The sequence below is a fragment of the Scardinius erythrophthalmus genome (assembly GCF_964197995.2).
Source record: "Scardinius erythrophthalmus genome assembly, chromosome: 7".
NCBI lineage: Eukaryota > Metazoa > Chordata > Actinopteri > Cypriniformes > Leuciscidae > Scardinius > Scardinius erythrophthalmus.
Window position 1 is genome coordinate 30,921,440 of NC_138227.1, and position 18,853 is coordinate 30,940,292.

Here is an 18,853-nt window from a genome sequence, read left to right on the forward strand (position 1 = left end):
TATATATATATATATACGCATGCAAAACGCCTTACCACTTGCAAACACAAACTCACAAACAATACAAATTGAGAACGTATCTTAGACTGCTATTGTTTTGGTATTTTATTAAGCTAATTATAACTTACCCTAAACAAAAACTTTTTCGAATTCAAAAAAATTTATTTATTGGATTTATGAATCATTTTTCTAATTTAGGTCCCCAAAGGCTTTCAGAATCAGCTAACTTCTTGGGACTATTTTGTTAGATAAGTATAGCTAAGTAAACCCACACACACTGACTTCCTCTCCAGCAGCACTTTATCATACCCAGTATATTGCTGAATCCACAACATTTTGTCCTTTCTCAAGAGCTTTTTTAAAACCATGTCATATAATGAATGTGTGTGTGTGTGTGTGTGTGTGTGTGTGTGTGTGTGTGTGTGTGTGTGTGTGTGTGTGACGGGTTGTATTTTTGATTTTTCGTTCTCTATAATTATTTTGTTCCTGACTTGCATTCTCCTGCTGTTTTTTTTCCTTCTTCTGTGTAGTGTGTGTGTAAGTGAATTTTCCTGAATTGCATCCTCCTGGTTTTTCTGTAGTATATAATTGTGTGTCAGTGTCCATTTTGAGACCTGGGTAGTGATGTCATTCGGTTTGTGGTTGCACCAGCCCTTCCATGGTACACAACTTCCTTTGCTTGTGTTGGATCTTTTTGACTGATCCCTAGTGACCTCTGAGCTTTAGATATGAAAGGTCAGGCTGTGTGCTGTCATGTCATTTGCTCTGCCTAATGCATTTTTTCTCTTTTTTCTCTGTCTCCAGGATGGGTTTGGTGATGGGATGGCAGTGAGCATGGCCCTTTGGGCAGGCATATGGGCCATTCTCCTACAATTGGCCCTCTTGCTGTTCTTCTCTCTGCCTCTAGGCCACTGTCAAGGTGAAAGGTCCCGCCTACAGTTTACTCTACCACTGTACCATGCGTCGGTCTACGAGAACTCAGCCGCCCGCACCTACGCCACCAGCAAGGTGCGCATGGGCGTCCCTCTCCAGTATCACTCCTGGGAGGTGAGGTACCGCATCACCTCTGGGGACGAGGAAGGATTCTTCAAGGCCGAGGAGTACACTCTGGGGGATTTCTGCTTCCTGCGGATACGAACCAAAGGGGGGAATGCTGCCATCTTGAACCGTGAAGTTCAGGACAACTACTTGTTGACAGTGAAAGCTTCCATTAAGGGGGATACTCTAGAGTCCTGGACTAAAGTTAGTGTGCAGGTGTTGGATATGAATGACCTTCGACCACTTTTCTCCCCTACCACGTATTCGGTTACCATTGCAGAAAGCACACCCCTACGCACCAGCATAGCTCAGGTCACTGCCACGGATGCAGACATAGGATCGAATGGAGAGTTCTATTACTTTTTCAAGGAGCGAATGGAGCTGTTCACTGTGCACCCGACTAGCGGAGTTGTTTCTCTCAGTGGGAAGCTGGATGTTGACACTCAAAGCCGCTATGACCTTGAGATCCAGGCTGTGGACCGGGGAATGAAGCTCTATGGGAATAACGGTGTAAGCAGTACAGCCAAACTTTTTGTTCATGTAGAACGGATTAATGAGCATGTGCCCACACTGAGCGTTGTTACATTATCACCTGTATGGACTGAGAAGTCCCCTGTCGTAGCCGTGATCACCATAGAGGATCTTGACGAAGGGGCAAATGGAGAGATTGAGACAGTGAGCATTGTGGCTGGGGATCTTCTTGAGCTCTTCAGCATTGAAAGGACAGAGGTACCAAGTAAAGAAATGGTGGATGAGGAAGTTAGTCAGACAGGATCTAATGAGTTTGTCCTTCGTGCAACAGAGCAAATCAACTGGGACAGTTATCCATTTGGACTTAACCTCAGCTTGCAGGCTCGGGACCGTGGAACACCTCAAAAGTTCTCTGCAGTGCACATGGTGCACTTACGACTGTCACGACCAGCCCCGGCAGAAGTCACATTTCAGAAGGATGAATATGAGGTTCTTTTGAGTGAAGTTGCCCCTCCTGGAACTGTTGTGGAGGCTGTGAAACTCCAGCCAGAGCCAGATGATGCGGAGTACATCCTGACCCCATCTGCTGATTCAGGGTTCTTCAGTATCAACACCATGACAGGTGTCATCAGCACGGCACGTTGGCTCACCCAACTCACACAGGAAGTATTTGAGCTAGAGGTCTTAGAAGTAGACAGTGACCTTAGGGTCAAGGTTAGAGTCATTCTTGAGGATGCCAATGATAATGCACCTTTATTTGCTCAACAGTCTTATGTGGTATTTGTCAATGAAAGTGTTGCCGTAGGCACTACTGTTGTTGTGGTGACTGCTTCTGATGGTGACCATGGGGAAAACGGGTACATTACATACAGCATGGCTAGCTTGACACCATTACCATTTAGTGTGCAGCAGTTCACCGGAGCAGTCACGACAACACAGGAGCTGGACTTTGAATCATCTCTAGAGAGTTTTAGTTTTGTGATTCGTGCTTCTGACTGGGGTTCCCCATATAGGCGTGAAAGTGAAGTCAACGTCACTGTGCACCTAGATAATGTTAATGATAACAAACCACTATTTGAGAAAGTGGCCTGTGTTGGCGTAATCTCTCGAGACCTTCCGGTAGGTGAGGTCATCACCACAATGTCTGCCATAGACATTGATGAGCTAGAGCTAGTCAAATACAAGATTCTCTCAGGGAATGAGCGAGGGTACTTTGACTTAAACCCTGATTCTGGTGTCATGACCTTACACCACTCACTCAACACTGTGGCACCCAAAAACTCATTCAATCTAAAAATTACTGCCACAGATGGGGAACACTTCTCTGATCCTATGTTTGTAAACATATCAGTAGTGCAGGGGAAGACACCGCCCAAGAGCTTTAGTTGTACTGAAACAAGAGTAGCCCAACGACTAGCTGAGAAACTTCTGAAGAAATCCAAAGCTAGCAGTAAACCCAAAATAGAAGAAGGCTTTATTGACCTGTTCTCTGTAAACCGTCAATCACCTCAATTCGACAAATCCTTCCCAACGGACATCACTGTGCGTGAGGATGTAGAAGTTGGCATGAGTGTGTTTCAGGTAAAAGCCTTTGATGGTGATACTGGGTTCAATGGACAACTCTTATATGCCATAGCTGATGGCAACACAGACAGTTGTTTTACCATTGGAATTCTGAATGGTATAATAAGCATCTTCCTTCCTCTTGACCGTGAAAAGATTGACCGCTACCTTCTAAACATCACACTGTATGATTTAGGCCAACCGCAAAAATCCACCTGGCGTCTTCTTACAGTTTACATAGCAGACGCAAATGACAATGCACCTCAATTTCTTCAAGATGGTGAGTACCAAGCCCGCATTCCCGAAAACACTCCTATTGGTACCGAAGTAATTCAAGTGGAAGCTACTGACAAAGATCAAGGTCTCAATGGGGAGATCCAGTATTCTCTACTCACCAGCACATCACAGTTTGGCATTAACAGCTCCAGTGGGATTGTGTATGTTGCAGGTCAGCTGGACCGAGAGTTAGTTCCCTTCTTCATATTAAAAGTGGAAGCACGAGATCGAGCAGAGCGAGCAGCCCAACAGTTTTCTGTAGCAACACTTAAAATATCACTCGAGGATGTTAATGATTGTCCACCTGCCTTTATCCCAAGTGTCGTCAGTGCCCGTGCACTAGAAGACCTTCCAGTGGGCACTGTCATTGCCTGGTTGGACACACAAGACCCTGACCTTGGACTTGGAGGGCAGGTGCGATACTCACTCGCTAATGACTATGATGGCCGTTTTGAGGTCGACAAGACTAGCGGTGCCGTTCGTCTTACCAAGGAGCTGGATTACGAAACTCAACAGTTCTTCAACCTAACAGTTCGAGCAAAGGACAAAGGCCGACCTGTTTCACTCCTGTCGGTTAGCTTTGTTGAACTGGAGGTTGTGGATGTCAACGAAAACCTGTATCCACCATATTTCTCAAATTTCGCCATGAATGGATCAGTAAAAGAAAGCGTTCGGATAGGGACTTCCGTGCTCCAGGTCTCTGCACGGGATGACGACACAGGAAGGGACGGCGAGGTGCAGTATTCCATTCGTGACGGCAGTGGTCTTGGAAGATTCACCATTGATGAAGAAACGGGTATGTGTTGATTACATTTTTTTAATCTTTAATTTCATTCAACGCTCAAAAGTGTTGCCAATTTTGTTAAATATATTGTGGATTTTTTGTACAGTTAGCTGAGGGTTTTTTTGGGGGAGTCAAATTAATGTATTGATTTAACTAGCCAACTTTGCCTGGTGTAATCACTGGAAATTGAATAGAGCTAATATGGGAGGGAAAAACTGAGATATATGCCACTCATGGTGATTTCCTGGGACACAAATGGAGAGTGAACAGGCTTCAGTGGTTTATCTGTCACCTCAGGCCAGTTAAACACTGCATTGGCCTACATTTTATTTAGGTCGAGTTTTGACAGTTGAGATGGAGGGGGAAAGACTGAAGTATGATGGAAATTTTGATTGTGTTAGGGTTAATGTTTCATACACTGCATTCAGTTCATGTGCACTGTTTTGATAGTGTCATTTGTTTTTGTCCAGTTTTTATGTTAGACAAAGTGGGTACATATACGTGTGTGTATCGGCGAATAATGATTTCCGCATAAAGAAATATGTGTGTACGTGTCGAAACGTGTGTGTGTGAGTGTGAGGTTGATTTATGTGTTGTGCCTCCATCGAGTGGACTGAATTACCACACAAAGCTCTTTTATTTACATTTATTGCAGTTGTCATGTCATTCTGTATGACCCAAACACTTAGCTATAACCTTCAATTTTTTCCCTCTCCCCTTTTCTCTCACTCTGTCATTCTCTCTTTCCCCTAGACAGTGCGTTTTCCGTCAGCTAAACCGATAGCATCTGGGGTTTTATTAGTGTTGCTTCTTAAGGCAAGCATCACTATTATTTATACTTAGGGCTAGGGATTTGAACAAATTCCTAACAATAAGTATTTAATGATAAAATTGGCACAAAAAAAAATCATAGTCGGAAGCACCTATGCTTTATCAATGGACTACAAAATAAGAGATGAGGTTGATCTTTTGACTCAAACCATTATAAAACTTCCTATAAACTATCTGGCAACCGCATAGCAACATATTAAAAAACAATCAAAACACTTTGGCAATCACATTCCAACATTCTGGCATTCAACAACAACATGCTAGTTTTGCACGGGCAATCACCTCTCACATTTTTTTTAAGTCTAGGAGACCAATAAATCCACAAGGCAAGATGATAATGCATAATAGTTTATGTGATATCCGTTAGCCTGTAAGGTGGCAGAGGTACAATAAACTATGAAAATGAAGTGTGGGGGATAAAAGAAGCATTCCTGTTGGAAAATCCAGCTTTAAGCTGGTAGCTGTGTTTTGAAAGCTTGTTTCTAATAGGCTACATCCAAGCTGATCAGTAGCTAGTGCAAGGAAGCTGATCAGCCAACATGTTCCAAAAGCCAGCTTAACCACATTAAACTGTTATGTTCCTGGTCTAAGATTGTTTACCATTTTGCACCAGCTAATAAATAGCAAGCAACCATGCCTTAGCTGGATTTTTACAGCAGGGGTTTGATAAGAGTGTGTATGTTTATAACTTTATAGTTAAAAAAAAAAAAAGTGTATGTGCAGATGAGGTCGATGAGACTTCAGAGAGACGGGGGGATGGGGTGTTTGTGTGTCTATTCACCCGCAAGCTGCCTGAAAATGATCTAGAGGTTTCAAAACGACCCTCAGATCTCCCGTGGTCTTTTCACCTCTCCTTGGATCGAGGGAATAAGAAAATGGAGGCAAAGCCATGAATACCTGTCCATTTCTTTTAAGACTGAAACGAGAGGGTTCACCATGGCCTTTAAAGGGCATGATTCATACACAATGGTGCAGAACAGTCACCTTCTACTTTTTAAACCCTGCTACAACTCACTGTCAGCAACCAAGCAAAGTATCTCCAGCTCTCTACTTTAGTGCTGTGGTAAGAGTGGTTCAAAAACATGGTTTTTGTGAGATTTGTTTCCTGGCAGCAGGTGGATCAGTGTCTGTCATGAGTCGACTTTGAGTCTTTGAGGATATCACACCTGTCTTTTATTTTATTTTTTGTGAAGGCTGCAGTGTAGATATTTCAGGTGTCATTTTAAGGTGTGATTTTGAGGCGTAAGGCTTGTTTTTTGGCAAAAAAAAAAAAAACCTCAGCAATTTTTTTTGTTTTGATTTAGCAGCACAGACCATTCCAACAGTGGCTAACAAATGTGTATTGATATTTTTCTAAAGGTTTTGAATATTTAATACCTTTTATACATATTTTCTTTATTAGTTGGTGCAGTCATATTTCATGCGCTTTAATTAATGCAGCAGGTCATCTAAATAAGCACTCTTGAGACCAGCATTTTTCAGTGCAGAAAAGCTTCTATGAGGCATGAGATTAAAATAAATGCGCAATTTAAAACCTGTTTGATGCACAGTTTTTATTTTTCCAATTCTGTTTGGTACTGCAGGTATTACACGCCGTATAAGGCGATGCTTGACGGTTCAGCATCAAACATTTACATTTACAGGATCCTTGATAGCCTGTTTCTATGTTTGCAACCATAAATGATCAAAACACACCTCTTTGTTTTTCTCTTCACCTTTTCTTCGTCAACCGCTTCTCCCTCTCATATACGCACAGAAAAATACAAGTTTTATCCAATTGCATGCCCGCACACGAACTGGTCAAGGGTAGACACTCAAAGGGGTCATAGGTTAGGGAACGATTGTCAAAGGTCATGCACTCTGTGTCACTGACCTGTCACTATTTCAATGAAGAGTCTATCCGACTGTTTGCATACAGCTGTGTGTCTGTGTAGATTTGATGGAAAGAATGAGGACAGGACAGAGACTCAGCAAGAAGTGCAAGAACACAAAAAGGTAGTTTGCATGTTGTACTCCGCATGACATGACATGAATGTTTGTAAATGTGTGCGCACACACACACACACACACTCAAGCACACACATTTTGCAGTAGCACTAGCAAGTGGGGGAATTTATTGCCCTTGTTAGCTCTGTGCTGGCATCAGCCATAAATCACCCGGGGATGGAGAGCAACTCTACAGATGCAATTACAGCTTAAAGAGCATGCGCGCACACACACAAATTGAAAGGAAACACTTCACACGTGTCTTTGTACATGCAATCACGACTTGGAAAGCAATTTTCCCCCGAACACATACACATAAGGAGACTCAATCTGGAACCATAAGGCATGTTCCGACAAACACGCACGCTATAGCCGAAGGATTCTCTGTGCACTTATAGCCAAGTCTCTCATTTGAGCTTGGAAGCTTCTATTGTTTGCACAGCACAAACATCGATTCAAGGCTGCTTCAAACATGTCAAACACGAAGTGTGAAAGAAGCCCATGCTCATTACAGCCGCCGCTGAGCAGACGTTTTCCATCTACTGGGACTTACAGTGCACTAATTGCACTGACGGTCCCTGCAGAGCATCCTGGGGTTAAGTGCTCCGCACAGCGCTGAAAGAGCCCCGGCTTACGCTTAGACACTCGGATCCTTTACTATTAGACTGCTGGTGTTGTACTTCAGTTCAGGTGTGTAATTAAGGGAATAGTCTTCGTTATTTACAACTCGTAATCTCGTTAAATCAAAACTTGACTCCGCTTGCTCTCTTAAGGCAGGTTCCTGTGCAGTGAAAAATGTGCTGAAATGACTTTTCTTTGCAGATGACATCACCAAGGTCCTCTTCTTGACTCAGCCCCTCCGCTCCTTTAGTATTTAACAGCTATTTTTCATGATTCAAACCGTTTTTGATGGATCTAACCAACCCTAATACATTTTTTTTATATATATATATATATATATATATATATATATATATATATATATATATATATATATATATATATATATATATCCATTCAGATGTCATAAATGTCACATATTAGACTGAATTGATTGCAAACTTTTTTTATTTTAAAGGTATTGGAAGCGATGTTAACCACTTTCACCAGACTTAGTCGCAGCCTACAGACATTGGCTGTACGTCTGATGGATAAGGCACACAAAATGGGAAATACTTTGGGAGTTTCAAAGTTGTCATCTGATTGGTTAAAGGGATAGTTCACCCAAAAATGAAAACTAGCCCATGATTTACTCACCCTGAAGCCATCCTAGGTGTATATGTCATTCTTCTTTTCAGATGAAAACAATCGGAATTATATTAAAAAATGTCCTGGCTCTTCCAAGCTTTATAATGGAGTCCATTCAAGTGCATCATATCCATCACAAAAGTGTCCCAAACGGCTCCGAGGTGTTAATAAAGGCCTTCTGAAGCGAAGCGATGCATTGGTGTAAGAAAAATATCCATATTTAAAACTTTATCGACTAAAACAGCTTCCGGCAGACAGCCGTACGCATTGATTTACGGCGAAAGTGTATACCCCTAGGTCCTAGTCACATACACCTAGGATGGCTTCAGGGTGAGTAAATCATGGGCTAATTTTCATTTTTGGGTGAACTATCCCTTTTAATTCTACAGGATTTCTGGGTAACGCATTCTTTAACTCTTAAATGCATGAATTTTTAATTGAATGACAATTACAATAGAATTATTGCAATCCATTTATTATTTTTTTTTTACTCTGTACACCTTATTATTACTGAAGGAGATTTGAGTTGTGTTTTGTAAAGCATTATGCCAAATTGTGAACACCCACATTTTTCCTAAAAGTTATGATACTCTAGCTTTTCTCTGAACTCTATACCTTTAAATATGCTACCAGTGAAACTTCCTAAATTCTACAACTTCCAGCAGACATGGCCGCTCAGTTATACACACCACTTTTCCATAATTGCATGATGTAAAAGTCATCTCAGGTTTGTCAAAATTGTCCTCAGTAACAGTAGCAAAATATAGTTTTCACACGACAAACTTTCCAGCTTTCCATATATGGGCTGCCATGTGAGAACTATTATAGTCTTCCTATTGGCTAGACAAAGAATCTGAGCATAGCTCACAATGACATATTTAATTGTTTTTGTCACTTTACAGAGCCTTGGGCTGTCACAGAGACAAGTGTGATATTTCAAGACACCTAATTCATTGATATCTGTCAGTTTTTTTTTTCCTCAGTGCCATTTCATAAAAAAAAAAACCTTAAACAGCAACTCTTGAGACTATAACACGCTGTTGATTTCAGAAACTACTGTAATTTCAAATCACATCCTCATTTTGTACAAAATGCACTTACAATTTACAGTAATGCACTTATTAGTCAAGCAGTGCTAATGAATCTTACATTAATCTTTTTCGATTCAAATATGAAATCTCCTTTTTAAAGAGGACCTATTAGGTTTTTTTTTATTTTTTATTTTTTACTTCCCGTAGTGTGTAGTGTTGCTGCACAAAGTGAGTTATTCTCTATATTAGCAAACACTGTTTCTGAACTCCCTGAAATACCTTGATTAGTCTTGAGTTTTCTCACGTCACAATATAAAATAATGTTTAATACATAATATAAAAGACATATTTAAATAATGACAAATGCAAAAAAAAGAAAAAAAGTTGAGGCCTGGCTTAGTTGAGTTAGTTGCGTGTTAGTAAACTCGCGGTTATGGTAAGGGGCGTGACATATCCCAAACATGCTCGAAAGGTTGACCAATCACAACACACTGGTCCAGCCGACCAATCAGAGCACCTTGTGCTTTTCTGAAGGAGGAGCTTCATAGAGACAGGAACTAAACAGAGCGTTACTGACAGACTGGGAAGAGAGGTGCTGCAACAGTGTAAAATATGTGAAAAATAATGTGTTTTTTGAACATTCAAACATGAAAATATATTCTAGTAGAGCCCAAAAACTAAATTGCAACTTGGTAAAAGGGCATAATAGGTCCTCTTTAAGTGTAGCTGAAGTGATTGTGTAGCTCAAAATATTCTGAGCTTTCTACCAAGACAGCAGTACAGATGCATTCAATGTTCAAATTGAACGTTCAAGCCCACTTATGATGCTCTAGTTCAACAGTTCACACGGTTTTGAAACACAGCCTCCGTCAAACTCTCCGGTCAAGTTCATGTCATGTCACATCCAATCAAACGCTGAAATTACGCTGTCAGCCGCGTAAAATGTTACACAGGGCATCTTCATACACCTGTCCCAGCTGATTTCCCCTTGTCTGTCTCTCGCAAAGGTTCAGTTAGGGTCATGTAACCTGATGTGATTGGATGAAACTCTGCCTCGTTCTCCCTATAACCCCTCAAGGCTTTGAGCCCTAAATATAGACGCACAATAACAGAGGAAACTGGATGAGCACACCGAAATGACAGACTCATTGAAGGCTTTCTCTGTGTTTCGTCCTTCCGTGTCTCTCTTTCTTTTCATTCTGTCTGACTTTTCTTTTTCTGTCTCTGTTGCAAAGTGTGCGTAGGAGTTTGTGAGATTTCTCAGCTGAGGAAGCACCGAACATAAGAGATAAGTCCTGCTTATGCAATGCGTGCATCTGCGCGCAGTAAAAACATAGTGCATGAGACATCTGATAGTGTAAGTATATGGTTTTCCATATCCAAAAACATCTTTAAAAGTTGTTCCGACAGCCATCAGGAAACGTTGTAATGTTTGCCAAAAATCTCAAATGAAAAGGCTCATTATATAGATGCTTTCAGCTCTGAGATGGTGCTTTGGTAGCATGGCTCATATTTCGCTTTTGTCCGTACAATGTAAAACGCAGTGATTATGTATGTGTGAGTGTGCATGAATGCATCGGTAATCCCGTGAGAATATGTCTTCCAGTCTGATGCCACTTAACAGAAATAGTGGGTCACTACAGCTACAAACCGTCATTAATTCAACCAGAAAACAACTTGAGCATTATCCAGGAAGGCCTAATTCCAGCCTATTTCTCAGATGTAAAATATTCACATTCTGTGTTTCTCCGTCCTAAATAAACCACAATGGCCGTGTCGACGCTAGATGAAATCATCAAAGTTGATTTTTAGAGTAGATGAAACCCCCCCTCTCTCCCGACTTCACCAGCTGGCCGAGTTTCTTTCCTTTTGTTCTCTATGGTAAGTGATTTTCTTCATATTACAGAGAATCTGAGACCTTTATGGAGTTCAGAAATAGCTGCCAGTCTTTCATTGCACAGAAGATAGCGCTTCTCATTTGCTCAGCAATGATGTGTTGCTGCAGTCAGAGGTTTTCTTTTAACATTTTTTTCTTTTCTTTTTCACATCTTGGCCTTTTATAAATCATTTAAAGTGGCCATACCATGAAACACTGGATTTTTTCTTGCTCCTTGCAGTTAATTGTAGTGATATTAATGCCTAAAGCTGAAGCAAAGCTCCTCCTTCCCCAGAACTGTAAAAACGAATCGTTCGGATGTTGTCTCAACCATGCAACATATTTAATGAAATTATTACTTTTATTCAGCTAGGATGCATTAAATTGAGAAAAAAGTCACTTTTATAAAGTTACAAAAGATTTCTATTAAACAATGCTGTTCTTTTGAACTTTTTATTCACCAAAAGTGTAATATTGATAGTAATCCGAAATGTTTCTTGAGCATCAAATCATCATATCAGAATGATTTCTGAAGGATCATGTGACACTAAAGACTGGAGTAATGATGCTGAAAATTCAGCTTTGATCACAGGAATAAATTACACTTTAAAATACAGTAAAATAGAAAACAGTTCTTTTAAAGGGATAGTTCGCCCAAAAATGATATTTAAAGGGTTAGTTCACCCAAAAATGAAAATTCTGTCAGTAATTACTCACCCTCATGTTGTTCCAACCGCGTAAGACCTTTGTTCATCTTCAGAACACAAATTAAGATATTTTTGATGAAATCTGAGCCATGTCTCACTCCTCCATAGGCTGCTATGTGACCGAAACTTGCTGGCCCAGAAAAGTTATTAAAGAGATCGTTAATATAGTCCAAGTAACTCCAGTGGCTCAATCTTAAGTATATCAAGCGACGAGAATACTTTTTGTGCGCAAAAACAAACAAAAATAACGACTTTATTCCACTATTCATTTCCTTCTCTCTGGACCTCTAGTTGGTTCGCGTAGTGTTTTTGCGCAGCGCGTCCGTGTTACACGTCACCACGTAGGCTCACTATTGGCCGACGCCGGTCATGTGTGTGATGCGTGATGACGTGCAACACAGACGCGCAACGCAAAAACACTACGCGAACCAACTAGAGGTCCAGAGAGAAGGAAATGAATAGTGGAATAAAGTCGTTATTTTTGTTTGTTTTTGCGCACAAAAAGTATTCTCGTCGCTTGATATACTTAAGATTGAGCCACTGGAGTTTCTTGGGCTATATTAACGATCTCTTTAATAACTTTTCTGGGCCAGCAAGTTTCGGTCACAATAGCAGCCTATGGAGGATTCAGACTTGGCTCAGATTTCATCAAAAATATCTTAATTTGTGTTCCGAAGATGAACGAAGGTCTTACGCGGTTGGAACAACATGAGGATGAGTAATTACTGACAGAATTTTCATTTTCACTAACCCTTTAACCCATGATCTACTCACCCTCAAGCCGTTCGAGATGTATATGTCAATCTTTTTTCAGACGAACACATTTTCAGTTATTTTAGAAAATGTCTTAGATCTTTCAGTGGTTATAATGTGAAGTAATGTGGTCCACTCCTTCAAGTCCCAAAAATGTGCATGCATCCTTCACAAAAGTAATCCATCCGGCTCCAGGGGGATAAACGAAGGCCTTCTGAGGGTAATCCGTGCGGTTTTGTCGTAAAAATATACATATTTAAAACTTTATAAATGAAAATAACTGGCTTCCGGTAGCGGTCGACGCGCGTTCACGGAGATGGATGCTGGCGTATGACGTAGGACGTAGCGTAGGAAGCGTCGTGACGTAGAACGAACGTAGAGTTTTGTTTTGCTCTGCTCTCTGGCTGCGCTGTCACGTTTGTTCTACGTCACGACGCTTCCTACGCTACGTCCTACGCCAGCATCCATCTCCGTGAACGCGCGTCGACCGCTACCGGAAGCCAGTTATTTTCATTTATAAAGTTTTAAATATGTATATTTTTACGACAAAACCGCACGGATTACCCTCAGAAGGCCTTCGTTTATCCCCCTGGAGCCGGATGGATTACTTTTGTGAAGGATGCATGCACATTTTGGGACTTGAACGAGGTGGACCCCATTGGTTCACATTATAACCACTGAAAGATCTAAGACATTTTCTAAAATAACTGAAAATGTGTTCGTCTGAAAAAAGATTGACATATACATCTCTAACGGCTTGAGGGTGAGTAAATCATGGGTTAAATATCATTTTTGGGCGAACTATCCCTTTCATTTTTTTATAATATTTTACAATTGTACAGTATTTTTGGTCAAATAAATGCAGCTTTGGTGAGTTTAAAAACTGATCCCAAGCTTAACATAAATAAACAATGAATAAAAGACTAAAGTGTGTATTGGACCTGTTAAGCATCTCTAATTTTGAGGTTGTAAGTTTGAAGTGACTGAGATTGAGCGATCTGTAGGAAGTGTTATGTAATTGTGCTGTTGTGTAATTGCGTTCTGTGGTTTGGAGTTTCACTGGCGCCTGTGGTCGTGTTGGTGTGTTCGACGGCACTGACGCTGTGCGGTTTTCTCCAGAGCTGTGCGGCTTTTTTAGTGTGTTGTTGAGAGGTGGTGTTTAGGAGATAGTAAAGTCTGCTCCCTGTCATCACTTTCTTAACACCCTCCTTTAAAACCACAGGGATATTTTGATACGACTGAATCTGTGAATTTGCTTTTCTGTCACACACACGCACACACACACCCACACACCCACCCACCCACACACACACACACACACACACACACACACACACACACACACACACACACACACACACACACACACACACACACACACACACACACACACACACACACACACACACAAGCTGCTCTACCCAGACAGTGAATGTGCCTCCTACGCTTGTGTCTCACTCACAGGCTTACACAAGTGTCTAACGCACAATGACAGATAACACCTTCTACACACACTCACACACACACACACACACACACACACACACACACACACACACACACACACACACACACACACACCATATACATCCTGCTAAAGTGTTAATTGGCTTCATTTAAATTTGCTTTAAATAAACGCTGGTGATTTAGTATGCCTACATCAGTATTGCATGGATTCGTGTATGCGTGTTTGCTGTTGTGTGTCTTTGATGGAGAGACACTTTTGAAGGTTTTGGGGATCTGTTATACAGTACCTACTTCATTCAGGTTGCTAGGTTACAACCTGGAAAAATGTTCCCGAATGAAGTATGATGTCCCACTAAATGCACACAAAATGTCACAACACCCTTTATCTAATCACTATTTGTAATTATACTGCTGAGATTACAATGGATTTACAGTTTGGGACAATGAAATGGATGATTTTAATACATTCTGCAAAACGTCAGTACCAAAAAAGTAAAGAAAGTCATAGAGATTTAGAATGACATAAGGGTGAGAAAAATAATTTTTCATTTTTGGGTGATCTGTACTTTTGGAGACTATTTCAAGACTAATAAATGACTAATCACACAAGTGTGGGGAAGCAGAGCCTTTACACACACACACACACACACACACACACACACACACACACACACACACACACACACACATTTGTAATGCCAAAGAACTCGTGTGCCACGTCTTGAAAGCACCAGGATCAATTATTAAACCAAAGATTAGTCAAAGATCAAAGATTGGAAGATAGATTACATAAACACAGAGAAACCCCTCATTTCCTCTCATCCTAATTCACATCGCTTTTAATTCTCCCCTCCTTCACTGAAACCAACTTGAAGCTGATTTGTATTCCGCTCTTAATGAATCTATATGTGACCTGCATATTTAATGAGCGAGCAGCGTAGCAGACTATCTCACTTACACACCCCGAGTTACTGTAAGAGGATGCTGGGAAAGGCAGGATGGAGATAATTGGGGTCTTATTAATAATTGATCACAGAGATAATGCCAATGAACAGCATTACTAACACATATATTTGCACACATATGTGGACGCCTCGTACCCTTTCATTGATAGAGAAAATAAACAACAAATACATTTGTTTAAACAAAAAAATAATGATAATCTTCAACCAGTATCGGAATCAGCCCATTTGCTTGTAAAAAATCAGCAATCGAAATCAGCCATGAAAAATCATGATAGGTGCATCCTTAATTGACTCATATCGTTCTTATCTAGGTCAGACAGCAGGAACACGACATCCGACGAAAAGAGAAATAATCTCCCCATTTCCACTCGTTTATTTGCACTTGCTTTCTCTCACTCTGTCTCTCCTTCCTATCTGCTCGCTCAGCTCTGGCAGAAATATCAGCTTCCAACCAGGACCGTGTGTCTGTGTGTGTGTGTGTGTGTGTGTGTGTGTGTGTGTGTGTGTGTGTGTGTGTGTGTGTGTGTTGTAGGGTTTGAGTGTTGATTCGTCTATAGTAATTACATTTATGTAATGTACAAATGTATATTATATTATATACAATAGATGCCTTAATATTCAAATACAAATGTATAGTCAAGTCACCTATTTATATAGCGTTTTTTACAATGCATATTGTTTCAAAGCAGCTTTACAGTGATAACAGGATAATAATGCAACAAAGTTTGTTTCTAGAAGAAAATAGTGTTATAGATCATCTTAAGTAAGTTCAGTGATGGTTCATTTCTGTTGTAAAAAAGTCATTAATTTAGTTCATTTTTCTATACAGCCTCTCTGGAGAAAACAGTGATGTCATCGCCCAGCTCAGTTCAGTTCTCATATGATGGTGTCAATGCAGGCAGATCAATAATATTGTTGAATATTAAGTGTCCCCAATTTAGCAAGCCAAAAGTCAAGGAACCATCAGGTGACAGAATGGAGATTATACTGTGCTTTGAGTTTTGGGTTGTCTATAGGAATTATAATTAGCTTTAAATAAAACAATAAATGTCTATGGAATGACCCGTTTTCGAAGAATGTGCGGTTGTGTCGATGTGTTTCAGACTGTTCAGTGTGTGCGTAATCTGGTTGAATGAAGATGTGTGCGTAATCTGGTTGAATGAGCCGCACTGGTTTGCGGTAAATGGTGTGAGATGAGTCTGGTTTGTCAGGGCTGGACTTCCAATCTGTGTCTCTGATTGGCTAAAGTGAGTTTCTATTACCTCAGAGAATAGAATACTCTCTCTGTATCTCTCTCTCTCTCTCTCTCTCTCTCTCTCTCTCCTCCTGGTATCTCTTTTTTTTCCTCGTCGTTTTCTTCCATTTTGAGATTCTTCAGGCAGTTCTGCTGGTGTTCCGAATATATTACATGCGCTCTCTCTCTAGCACAATGAACTAAAGGATTTTATGAATCCTACAGGCTAACAGACTGAATTATTGATGTCACACACACACACACAGTTCCACACAAAAGCTCAGACTGTTTTTCAGTACAGCGAAACCTGATCTGATTCCTTTACCTGGTTCTAGAAGTCTGATTCTATAGTTCTCTTGCAGAAATTTACCATAGTTTCTGCCAAAACACATAGGCTAATAAAAGTACATAGACATTGTGTGTGTGTGTGTGTGTGTGTGTGTGTACATGTGTATTTATATATATAATAAAAGCAAAGTCCTGCTTTTTGTGGCAAATCTGTGCTTTTCTTTTCTTTTTTGTTTTGTTTTGTTTTGCTCTGTTTTTTTTATTTTTATTTTTTTATCCATGGACATAATTACATTTTTGTACCCCGAGTCTGAAGGCCTCAGTTTATGCGGTTACATGGAGCGTTTGAAAATGTCGGGCCTGTTATTGAGGTTAGAGGCTCAGGTTTTATTTTGTCTTTAGCCCGAGGGTTGTGTTTTCTTCTGCTGCGTTTCGGCTGCATGACTTATGGAAGCGACCTCCTTATTGATCTAAATTTACCACAACCTGTGAGCTGCTGTATCACATACACACACAGAAACAGTTCTTTTTAAAGGTGCATCACCACAGAACTACTCTAAAAGATGACCGTTTTCAAACAGGTTTGCAGAACACTCGCCATTGGCCAGCCAGACGGGTAGCCCCGCCCTAATCTAATGCCATTGGTTGAGCCATTGTTGCTGTATTGGGACACTCAAACAGCAATGTTTTGATACTGCACACCCTTTTCAAGGAAATAACCTGATAAATTGCTTGCTCAGTATATTAATCTGGGATGTGAGACAGTATTTTAGCATTAAAACAATTTGCAAACCTCCGCTTTAATGTTTCTACTCAGTAATTGCTTTTTTGACAGTAATTATTGCTATCAAAGTTAATGAGTTTTTTCTCAGTGTAGCACACATTAACTGAGAAACTAAATAAATAATTCTGCCACTGTTTCGCTGGAATTAAAATGTTCAGATTGTGATGTTTTCATGCACTTTATTTTGCAGGTGTCATCTACACTACAGATCTGTTGGACCGAGAGACGCAGGACTCCTATTGGCTGACGGTGTATGCCACTGATTTGGGGGTGGTACCGCAGTCAGCGGCACTACAAGTGTACATACAAGTAAGTTAGTGTGCATAGTATTTGAGATGTCGTGTGGTCTTGTGTGAAATATGTATAGTAAATATATATAATTCTGTCATTTTGTGTGTCTGCGTGTCTTAACAGGTTGAGGATGTTAATGATAACGCTCCCCTAACGTCTGAACCGATGTATCACGCCACCATTCCGGAAAATTCCCCGAAGGACCAGTCAGTCATTCAGATCCAGGCACAGGACCCTGACGCCACGGAAACCGAGCCTCGCCTGTCATTCCGTATCTCCAGCGGCAACCCGCAGAACTTCTTCAGCATCAACCCGCGCACCGGTCAGTGTCCTGTCAATCAAACCGCATTTGCGTGATAGCTGGAATAAATGAATGTCAGTTCTGATAAATTGAGTTTATATGTGTGCACCATGGTACAGTGATGGTATCAGGTGGCAAAACCATTTCATATTTATATACTACTGCACTGTAAACCCTAATGCTCAAAATAATTAATTGGTTTGAGTAGAGCCAACTCAAATTATACAAATTAGTTCCATCAAAATAACTTTTATGAGTATTTAGAACTTTATTTATCTTTTGAGTTCACAAAACTAACACATTTTAATTAAGTTGTTTCATTGTTTTGAGTTCTATGGACTTGTTTCTTTTAATTTAGACAAACTTAAATTTACCTGAAACTGGGCTGGGATTTATATTTCCCAGCATGCTTTGCCATGACACTCAAAAGGGAGTGTAAATGCTAAAATTATTTTGTGCCAGATTACTGTTAAGTGGGAGATTTAGTAGTGTTTAATGTTCTGTTATGCTAGTTTAGAAGAGTTTCTGTTATGTTGGATTTTTTGGGGTTACCATCATGTGGAGCATGAGCTTGGTTTGAGAACATGTTAAATGTTTTAAATTGCTGTACTCAATCTGCAAGTGCTATGCTATTCTGATGCTTTCAAAAGTTTGTGTAACCAATTAGCAAGGTAACATTTATTGAATTAGCTGGTTAAATCTAGCTAGGTTTCCACTATTACAAATATTTTAGTTGAGATTACATGATAATTTTAAGTTGTGTATGAATTAGCTTACTCAAATATTTCAATTTAAGAGCAATTAAAATGTATGAATACAAAATAAAAATCTGCAAGTTCTGCTTACTTAAACGTTACATTTCTGAACTTAACAAATTTGACGTAACTGATTACCTCAAATTATTTGAGTTTTGCCAACTTATTCGGGTTTACAGTGTGGTGTTTACAAGGTATGATTTG

At 40.2% G+C, this 18,853-nt stretch overlaps 1 protein-coding gene across 1 annotated transcript in view; it reads left to right on the forward strand.

The window, feature by feature from the left end:
• Positions 1–822: 822 nt before the first annotated feature.
• Positions 823–18,853, forward strand: part of fat3a (FAT atypical cadherin 3a) — a gene marked incomplete at its 5' end in the record, with an annotated part of 94,079 nt that continues 76,048 nt past the window's right edge. Inside the window, 3 exons of the mRNA XM_081369683.1 lie at positions 823–4,144; positions 17,493–17,611; positions 17,717–17,915. Coding sequence (XP_081225809.1) covers positions 823–4,144; positions 17,493–17,611; positions 17,717–17,915 — 3,640 coding nt within the window. The remainder of the gene's footprint in view (positions 4,145–17,492; positions 17,612–17,716; positions 17,916–18,853) is intronic.